General features: G+C 36.1%; 1 protein-coding gene across 1 annotated transcript in view; it reads left to right on the forward strand.

The window, feature by feature from the left end:
- Positions 1-7,507, forward strand: part of FAM199X (family with sequence similarity 199, X-linked) — a 29,970-nt gene extending 22,463 nt beyond the window's left edge. The window contains exon 6 of the mRNA XM_058658360.1: positions 1,203-7,507. Coding sequence (XP_058514343.1) covers positions 1,203-1,373 — 171 coding nt within the window. The 3' untranslated portion in view covers positions 1,374-7,507. The remainder of the gene's footprint in view (positions 1-1,202) is intronic.
- The last annotated feature ends 3,627 nt before the right edge of the window (positions 7,508-11,134 follow it).

An 11,134-nucleotide genomic window follows, 5' to 3' on the forward strand; every position in this document is an offset into this window, starting at 1 on the left:
TCATATTGAGTTTCATGTTTTTTTGTGTGTGTGTCTGAAATGGCATTAACTAATGGAACTAACAAGTGATTCTTAGGATTGCAATAGTGACTGCAACTCACTGCTGAGCAAATTGCACTCCATGGCTATTAGCTCTGAAAATATCTGTGTCTTCTACTGTGTGTTAAATGTTTCTCTGAATATTTTAATTGTGCATGCTTCTTCTGCTCTCACATTATGATGTTATGTACTGTAATTTCTAGTCACTATATTGTGTAATTTGAAAAATTCTGTATAGTGTTATTAGGCACTTAGAAGAAAGTATATGTACGTATATTTAGAATGCTTCTGTGGCTTAGCAGGAGAATTCTAGTCCCTGGCAGTGGCAAGAGTCTAGAGTTAAGAATGATAAGAGAATCTCTCAAATTCTTTGGAAACTCAGTGGTGGCTTGAAAATGCACAGTGATTCCATTCCTAGTTCATGATGAAACAGCAAAAATGTAGCCAACTCTGATGCCAAAGGATTTCTCTGAATTTATGGTCATTGCTTTTTGGTGTCAGTTCACCACTGACAAGGATTGAAATACCCAATGGGTTTCTAATAGTCTTTTTTTTTTTATTATGGTAGATTGTCATAATTGCCCTATTTTATTATTAACCATTATTGTTAATCACTTAATGCATTTAATTTACAAATTAAACTTAATCATATAATGTATATATAAAAGTCTTTTAAGATGGTATTTATGATACTTGCCCAATATGAAAGAATGTATGATTTTTCCCCCAGATTTTGTGACATTGCTAGTGATTTTGGATAAAAAGTTACCTTAATACTATAAACATTACAGATTTGGCAATAATCTCTACTTTGCATTCAGTATTCTCCCCTAATATTGATTGTGTAATCACTATGCATTAACAACAGTACACCATACTTTGATTAAAAGAATCTTTTATATGACCAGTTATCCATACATAGCCAAATTGACCATTTTTCAACGCATCTTGATCGGTATTTTATTGGTGAAATACTGTGAAAATGAAATCTAAAGAATCATTTTCAGTTCAGTTCTCAAAGTCTGTGATTCACTTTTTGGGGCAAGGATCAAACAGCAGAGCCTTTTGAACAGCTCATAAAAATAGCAAATAGAGAATTTGATCCAGGCTTGGACCTACCAAGTACTAAACCTTACTGACTTAAGAATTTTTTCTCTTGACAGAAGAGATCCAAGCAGCGGAAATTACAGCAGAAGGCCTTTCGCAAGAGGCAGCTGAAGGAACAGAGGCAGGCCCGGAAGGAGCGGCTCAGTGGGCTCTTCCTTAATGAAGAAGTTCTGTCATTGAAAGTGACTGAAGAAGACCATGAAGCAGATGTTGATGTTTTGATGTAATGAGTGTGAATTCATCAGCATTCTTTTGAAATAAGCATTGAAGTGTTTTGTCCTTCTTGGTTTACATGCATCAAGACCAAAATTTTGGTTAGAGCTGTGCTGATGTATCATTACTAATTTAAGTCTGTGATTTGCAGTGGGTGGTCCTGGGACCTGCAGCTTCATCATCACCTGAGACATTGTTGGAAATGGCACCCTTGGGCTCCACCCCAGACCTAGGGAATAGCAAAACTGAGGGGAGAAGCCCAGCTGGTGTGTTTTAACCAGTTGCCAGATTATTCAGAGTCACTCTGTTTAAGAACTACTGGTTTGGGTAAATGTTTTGATGATTTAAACTTAAGTGGGTTAAGTGGGCTTTCTCAAAGACTAGAACTTTCACAGTTTAGAAGAGTTCAAGGTACTGCTGACATGTAGTTTATTATGTCAGTGTGTGTACTTATATCGAGATCATAATTCAGATTCCTTCTTAGTATGATTTCTTAGTTTATACTTTTCCTAAAGGGCCATAGCATGATTCTCAATTCCTGGTCTCTTCTGAAGCGTGAGCAAGGTGTAGATTACTGTTTACAATAGTGCCTTCTTTAGAGCTTTAGTTCTATTTTCATTTGTGAAGTCAAAGGTATAAAAAGAGGCCCTAATATTTTTCCAGTTAGATTTGTTTTCGTTTTTTACCTTCTGTAAAATCAGACTCCTTTCTGGAAGTGACAACTACTGAGAAGATAATGTTATTAGAAACTAAATTTTAGATTTGATGCTTTGTTAATATTGAAATGGAAAAAAAGCAGTTTGACAAAATAGCCAATTCTGCTTGTCTACTGCTTTCTGAAATTTTAGGCTGTAAAACTATCCCAAAGACAGAAAACCAATCAATAGCTCTCTCTGATTATTTTTTTGTAAGTCAGTTTTTTTTTCCAGCACAGCTCTAAGTTTTAAATAGTTGATGTAATATCTTTTTCTGGCATGTGAAAAGCTTACTGTTTAAAATTAACTAATGAGAACCCTTAGAGTTCTGCCAAATTTCTCTTATAAATTATTAGAAATATGCAAAGCAATGAGATAGAGAAAATACTTTGTCGGTTGTTAATAGAACTCTATGTGTGAAGTTATGGAGTTACTTTAAATATTTGCATAGAGAGATCGCTTTTATGAAACTATAAATAGTGTGATCCCTTTGCTTTTATCACATGCCATTGAACATTCACTTGTTCAGAGAAGATGGGAAGTGATACTACTGACAATCAAGCTGCTTTCCAACTTTCGTAATTTACTGTGTGTAACATTAGATTCATGATTCTGTAGGAAGAGTTGTAATTATTATTTTTAAAAACTTTCGAGTTTAGAGGTTAGTAGGATTTTTACTGTCATCTTTTTGTTGCAACCAAGTAGCTCATTAAAAAAGAACCATGATTTACATTCTTAATTCTTAGTTGACATGAAGGCTTAAACCTTTACAGTTCCATATTTTGAAAGCTTGATTTCATCTTGGTTCCTTAAAGGTTTAAAGCATTAATTGTAAAGATGATCATTCATTGCAACTTAGCTGAGATCTGTGGTTTTTAAAAACAGCTAAAGTAATGCTTTAAAATTTGAATAAAATAAAAGCATTTATATGCAAATGATTTGCAGTGTGAGAAGCCCTTCTGACTTCCCTACCCTCTTTGGTGCTCTTAACCAGCTTAGGGGGCTCAATGAGAGTTGAGGGATGGACCTCAGAATACTCTGAGGAAGACATGATGGGTCAATCTCCTTGTTTCTCCTTCAAAGTCTAGGAAAAACAAATAGATTTGAACAGCTTATCTGCTCATAGTAAGGACAACATCCCACAGTAGAGTTGCCTGTTTTGATCTGTTCTTTGGAGAACAATGAGCAGCATTTATCTGTTTTTCTAGTACTTGGAAACTGTTTACTTAACAGTGACCAGTAAAAAATCCTAAACAGGGTCATTGAGGTAACTGAAGACCAATTCTTTCCCTCTCGCAGTGGTCACGTAATCTTACTACCTTAGATTTAATTGAAGTCACTATTGGACAAGTTTACCCAAGTGCCACCAAAGCCAAGTTTGAAAACTTGGAAAGCTTTGAGTATTTATAGACTGGCATGAAGTCTTCTAAATCCAGATGCACTGTCTTTGTAGTACTATTAATTGTAGGTTAACCTGCGAAGTTGTTTTTAGAGATTAAAAATATTTCTGTCAGTTAAAAGAAAATAAGGTATAACAGCTTGGACTTATCTATAATCCAAGAACTTGAAACTTTGTTTTACAATCCTGTGGTTTTTTTTCTCTATCCTCCAAAAAGAAACCAGCACAAAAAAAAAGACACAAACAAAAAGTGCTTTGGTGTTTGATACTGTGCGCTAATTATTTTTTTCTGTTTCAAGGCCTCATATACTTAATTCAAATCTCTTTTGAAATAAGTTATAACTCAATTTCACATATTTCTGAGTTCAGTTTTTAAAATCAAACTGAGTATGTTTTAAAATATAAACCTTAGCTAACCATTTGTTGCAAGGTGGAACTCTCATGTTCCAGTGTCACTGCTCACTTACAGAAAATGGACATTGGAGAAACAAGTATCTCCCTTTAAAAATTATTCTTGTTAACTTAAGGGAATGAAAAAATCCCCAGTATATTCAGTAGCATTTTATTAGAGATTGGTAGTAGTCTAAACTTACTACAGCTTTTTAAAGTATAAAACCCTGAATTGGACAAAAAGGCATGTATTTTTCTACAGTTTTGCAGCAGACTGAAGGGAACTATGTAGTTTCATGTGAATCGGGTATAAAGAGCTAGTTCATTTTGTCCCAACAAGAACTTAAGAGTATAATAGCATTTTTATGAGAATTCTTTCATTTATGTTTGCTCTGGCAGTTTTGTCCAATTTCTCTTTCCATTAGGTAAATTAGATAAGGTTAAAATTAACCCAGAACGTTACTGATAAAATAAAATGCTGACTCTGCATAGGTTGGGTAGACATCTCAAGCTAGCTTTTTCAAGTATCAAATACCCTCATGAAGGAAAAATTACAGGAAGTTATAGATATTCAGATTCTGATAAGCTTTAAAAATTGTAAAATTACTCAGTGTCTTTGTATTTAAGCCAAAAATGTTCATGTACAACCAGTGTAGAAGTCTTATTTGTTTCATGTTCTGTAGTAAAGACTTTTTCTTTTGTGGCTCACTCTGTATAGCCTCATGTGCCTTAAAAGTGGTAAACTCTGTACTTTTTGTCAATATCAGGCTTTCCAAACTCAAAAGCAATCTGAATGTTGTAATTCAATTTATATAATGCCCATGATATTAGAGATGAGTAAATTATATCATTAAAATGAACCAATCTATAATAATAGAGTGAAACAAAACAAAAATATTCAGATCTTTAATTTTATTTGCATGGATTTTGTTTTGGCCCAGCTAGATCATTGAAGAACCATTAAAATTACCTTAAATGTTGCTTAATGACTTTTTTTCATTTTGACTTTTCCTGAAAGAGATCATAGCTGCCAGGGTGATTTTTTTTTTTTAACTGAGATAGTGTTTAATGACCTGGAAAGATCATTTTCAAGGTATAGGCAAAGGTACTTTGAGGACAAAGATTATATAATAAATTGATTATCTGGTTAACTTTAGGGATTCTTTGAATTCACTTATGTAATAGCGGGAGCACTCCTCACCCTTTTCCTTTAATGATTTACCTTTTAGCACTTTTATCTTGAAGAATGCTGATTTGGAATTGGTGGGGAGTAGTTAAAGTAAGTTATAGTTTGGAATAGTTGGTAGGAAAATTCACAGTTGCAGTCAAATGGTAGTTTTGATGTTGAGTGCCATGACATTCAACATATCTAAACTAATCAGTTTAATCCTGAAAAGGAATGTTAGTTAGGAATTGAGTATTTGTATACACACGTATGAGGATACTTCAACAAAGTTTGTGGAACATGGAATTGAAAGTGTAAATTTATTTTAACAAAAAAGAATTTTGAAATCCTGGCATACTTTTTCATGATCTGCATTATTTGTACCAAATTAACGTATTCTTTTAATTCTATTTTTTCCATGAACTTTCTGAAGTGACTTCATAACTGTGGGAACTTGGATTGGTTTTTAAGTCTGATAAAGTAAGATAAATTTTATCTAAAATTTGAAATTTGAGGACCATCAGATATTTTAAACTAGACTCTATCAGCATAGTATCTGGGACATAGCTCCTCAGAATGCTCACGTGTTATTTCTTTGGAAAGGAACTAGCTTATTCCAAAGGGCTTAGAAGGAATTCTGAACATTCCCCCAACTGGCTGTTAAGAGTAAGGAAACTGCATGGTAGAGCTGAAGCTCTTATGTTGATGTGCTAACATTTACTTTTCCTAATTCTTTCCCAATAAATTATGTTCAGCTCCCCTTCCAATCATTTTTTAATTAAGAAGATCCATCTTTTAGCCTAGGTCCTATAGTGGTAAATTAGATTTTAGTTTGACATACATACTGAACCGAGAAAACCTGATTTAGTCTTTTCTGAATTCAGTATCTAGTGCTTTTTCTGTATTGTCAAATTTTTGTTGCATCTTCACGGTCTGTGGAACCTGTGGAAATCTATGTTGCTGTTGTTGCTGTTGTTGTTGTTTGTGGGGGTGAAAAAGGAGAATTGCTCTAATTATGCATATACACTTGGATTATGTAAAGATAGTTGTAGAATTAATATGTACAAATGACAAGTTAACACTTACTGTTCTGAGTTGTTCTGAGGAACAGTGGCCTGAATCCATGGCTTGTTTTGCAGCACCTGCCCTAAAACAGTAGCTGACCTATTGGATTTCAATTTAGATTGAGGATTAGGTTATCTAGCTGAGGCTTTTAGGAATAGAGAGGATAACGTCTGTTCCTGTGTAGTGGATTGATTTAATTTCCTGTTGGAGCACCCTAATTAAATAAATATTATCCATTCTAAATCTGTTTTATTACAGATTTAATAAGATTGTTGACAAAAGCTATTAATAACAAGTGTGTGTAAATCATTTCACAGATGGTTAAAATCTTCAAATTGCTGATGGGAATTTTTTTTTGTTTGCCTTTTTAGGTTTCAGAGATTAGTTATGTAGCATCAATATCATAACCAAAGCAAGTAGGAAGTTGGCTAGTTTGGAGAATCTTCAAGTAGTCTTAAATACTGTAATGTATCAGATTGTTAACCAGGATTTTTTCCTGCATTCCTGCTAAATATATGACTATATTAATGCACTTTTGTACATACAGCTTTTTTCTGTACATTCTGTACTTAACTACAGTGTATATAAAGCCTGATTTTTCCTGAAGCTATGAGGGAATACCAGTGGCTGTAACACAAGTCATTTCTATTTTGAGTTTCTCCTTGTACTTGAAAGTAGTTCAGTAGTTAACGCTAAATGAGTGTGTATGACTGTAGTTGTCAGTGTGGGAGAACTGTCCTTTGCAACTGAATATCAGAGTGGAAAGTGTCATTTTGGTTATTACTGGTTCTTTCGATAGATCTTCAGTTTTTACAAACTCTGCTGCTTGTATACTATTTTGTATTCTGCATCCATATTTCACATCAGCTGCTTTTCATGCTCCATCACAGAACATTTCCCAACAGAGAGAAGTTGCTGTCTTTTTGCTTATGATGTGGGGTCCAAGACCCTAAACTTGGTCGGTGAAAGTCCCAGTTACCCTAAGTGTCATTGCCAAAACTTTTTTTTCCTGAAGAGTTCAAGTTTCTTGACAGGTTAACTTGCATAGTAAAATGAAAATTAGGTCTTATTTTTTGCTGGCAAAATATAAGATCGATTTTTTTGTGTGTGTCTAAAATCTTTTTTTTAAGTTACAGTTTTGGGAAGGAAATGTGTGTGGTTCTATGAGAAATCCACGAGCCATTCAGATTTTCAGCAGCAACTCTGGCCGCTAGAGGGAGGTATGTGGCTGCTCTCTTGTTTGGGACATGTCTTGGCTGCTTTTCTTTTCGCATACACCTTATCCTGAAACTTTCTTTTGTGGTATTAAACGCTTTCATTGATTAGTAAGAGGTAAGTTAATTAAGCTATGTTTAATGCAGCCAAATATTATTCATGATTTTCTGTAATCTTCAATTTTTAATAAACATGAATTAGATATTAAGTGAAACTGTATGTATGTGTGTATGTTTTTTCTTCTCTCAGATACTCTGGAGTCACACTAAGCAGTTTGATAGGCATTAGCCACTGGTCGGTATTTGAAAGAATTAAAGATGACTAAAACAGGAAAATTGCATCCTTAGTCCCATGAATAATACTCCATATGCCCCGTAGCCCCATGTAGCGAGAGGTAACTTGGTGTTTTGTGAGACATGGGTGTGTAACAGCTTCATCTTCACAGAGAGTTCTGTTGCACACTGCTGCTCCTGAGCTTTGGCGATTTGTACACTGTTCTGGGAGTCTGTCCTTTGATTCAGAAACAGTTGTTGAGCAACAATACTGGGGCACAGAACTAAAACAGACATTTTTAAAGGCTCAGCTTTTTTAAACTATGTTTACCAAAAAGAAGTTTTAACAACAGTGAAAATACATAAATCTGGTTAGCTCTTGGATCATAAGCAAGCCTAAGTTGTTTAACTGCTTTTAATTTTTAGAAAGGCAGAGAGACACAGCATCAACCCAAGTATGTGATCTTTAAGAACGAACACTCATGTATAACTATGGCGCCATCATCATAACTCCACAAGTAAAGTAAGTTCCTTTTAGTGTATTTTCAAAATGTATTTATTCAGCTGAATCACAGAGAGAGCAAAGGTGAGGGAAAGATTTTTCTATTGGTTGGTTCACTCCCCAGAAGGCTGCAATGACTGGGGCCAAAACCAGGAGGCGGAAGCAGCTCTGTGTAGAATCCACATGTGGGTGACGGGATGGAAGGACTTGGGCCATCTGCTGCTTCCCCAGGCACATTATCTTTGACCTGGATCAAAAAAGCAACTGGGACTCCACCACACACTCAGGTGGGATGCTAACAAGGCAGGACATGCTGCGTCTTATTCCATTGTACACATTACTGGTCCCTATTTTAATATTTTTTTTTTTGAAATAGGTTTTTCTTTCTTATATTAAATTCTTCACTGACTCATAGATCATAGAGTAGCATCACCTTTTTTTTTTTTTTAAAGATTTTATTATTATTGGAAAGCCGGATATACAGAGAGGAGGAGAGACAGAGAGGAAGATCTTCCGTCCGATGATTCACTCCCCAAGTGAGCCGCAACGAGCCGGTGCGCGCCGATCCGATGCCGGGACCAGGAACCTCTTCCGGGTCTCCCACGCGGGTGCAGTGTCCCAAGGCTTTGAGCCATCCTCAACTGCTTTCCCAGGCCACAGGCAGGGAGCTGGATGGGAAGTGGAGCTGCCGGGATTAGAACCAGCGCCCATATGGGATCCCGGGGCTTTCAAGGCGAGGACTTTAGCCTCTAGGCCACGCCGCTGGGCCCTATTTTAATATTTTTAATTGGTATGCAGAACTGTAGATACTCACTATGTGACATTTAAATGCTTGTATACAGTGTGTAATGATCAGAGTAGGGTAATTGATAGATCTGACATGATTTTCTTATATTTTACTTCAAAGTCCTGTACTAGTTATTGAAATACTCAATTATTGTCAATCATAATTACCATGTTATGATATAACATATCAAAATTATTTCTCCTATCAAACTATACTTAGCCTAAAATCACTTAGCCACCCTCTTTCTATCCCTGTCTTCTCAGAGCTGGCACACACCATTCTCTTCTCTACTTTATGATAAACTTTAGTTTCTACAATAAAATGAGAACATGTGAAATTTGTCTTTTTGTACCGGACACATTTTCTTTTTCCACACATCCACTGATGAGCAACATATGTGATTCCAAATGGTGATTATTGTGAGTAATGCTGTGACAAAAATAGGGTTATAATTATCACTTCAACATACTGATTATTTTATTGGAAAGGAAGATTTAGAGAGAAGGAGAGACAAAAAGACCTTAAATCTATTGGTTTACTCTCCCAAGTGCCCACAGTGGTCAGAACTGACCCTATGCAAATCTAGGAGCCAGGAGCTTCTTTGGGTGTCCCAAGGAATCGGGCCATCTTTTAACTGCTTTCTTAGGCCATAAACAGGGAACTGGATAGGAAGTGAAGCAGCTAAAACATGAATCGGCACCCATATGGGGTGCCAGCTCTTGGAGGTGGATGATTAGCAATTAGAGCCAGACAAAATTGAAAGCTCGGGATAAACCCTTTGGCTGTATATTTAGTAATGGGATTGCTGTGTTATTTGGTAGTCCTGTTTCTATTGAGAGGAGTGTTTTCCATAATGGCTGTAGTAATTTACATTCCCACCAAAAGTGTATGTTTCTCTACATCCTTAGCAGTATTTGTGAAATTTCTTAAATTCCTTATTGCCAAATATCTGGTCCACTTATTTAAGATCTAAATCATAATTTTAAAGCCATTTGCATTTTTAAAGATTTATTTTATTTGGAAGTCCAAGTTAGAAGACAGATGATATTAGCATCCCAAGCTTTCAATTTTATGAATATTTCAATGACAGGATATTCATTGCAAAGTCATCATAAACGATATATTTGTAGCTCAATTTAAGACTTTACTCCATAGGCCACTACACACTCATTTGAGTTAGTACCAGGATAAGGTAGTTTTACTGTTTGCTAGTAATTGTGTCTTAAGCACAATTACAAAGAAAGTGAGCTCTGTTGTTTTCAAATAAAATCAAACTCCAGTTGTTTTCTTCACTATTTTGTGACTTAAGCCACAGAATAGTTTGGGTGACAGGCAGGAGAGTTAGTAGCTCCTCATGATCAAGTTCAACTAAGTTTTCTCCATTCCATCCACTTACGGACCCAAGAATTTTCTGTTTCAGCCCAAAGTAGATGCTCCAGAGATTTGAATGTAAGAGTTCTGTGAGGATCCTAGGGGGAAGGGGAGAGGAATATAAGGAAAAATAGAGATTCTTATCCTGTTATCCCTTAAAAATTAATACATCTTGGGGCTGGCACAGGAGTATAACTGGTTAATCCTCCAACTGCTGACATTGGCATCCTAGATGGGTGCCAGTTCATGTCCTGGCTGCTCCACATCCCAATCCCGCTCCCTGCTATGGCTTAGAAAAGCAGCGGAATGGCCTAAGTCCTTCGGCCCCTGCACTGACATGGGAGATCTGAAACTCTTGGCTCCTGGCTTTGGATTTGTCCATCTCTGGTTGTTGTAGCCATTTGGAGAGTGAACCAGTGGATGGAGGATATCTGTCTCTTTCTGTAACTCTGAATTTCCAAGTAAAATAAATTCATCTTAAAAAATACATCTTTTTAAACAGATGTAGCTGACATTATTGACTTTTGTTTGGTATTTTAGCTTAGCCATGTTCAAACATTGATATCTTGATGACACTTTGGAGATCATCTAGCTTAATGGTTTTCAAACTTGAGCAGTGCATCAGAATCCCCAGGAGGACTTGCTAAAATGCTAATGCCCAGCCTTCACCCCGCCTTCACCCCTCAGCTTTTGATTCAGTAGGTCTTGGGGTAGGGCCTAGTAATTTTCACTTTAAGGAGTTACTATGTGATGTTGATGTCTCTCAGCCAATGAACACCTTGAGGTGTGTTGCTGTAATATCATACCTTCATCTCCTATCCTCCGTCCATTTTAATGGGAACTTTATGCTAAGAAGAAAGTGACCTCCATGCTGGGAACCCACGGACTTGGGCATCTTCCGCTGCTTTCCCAGG

Source organism: Ochotona princeps, chromosome X (genome assembly GCF_030435755.1).
Source record: "Ochotona princeps isolate mOchPri1 chromosome X, mOchPri1.hap1, whole genome shotgun sequence".
Taxonomy (NCBI): Eukaryota; Metazoa; Chordata; class Mammalia; order Lagomorpha; family Ochotonidae; genus Ochotona; species Ochotona princeps.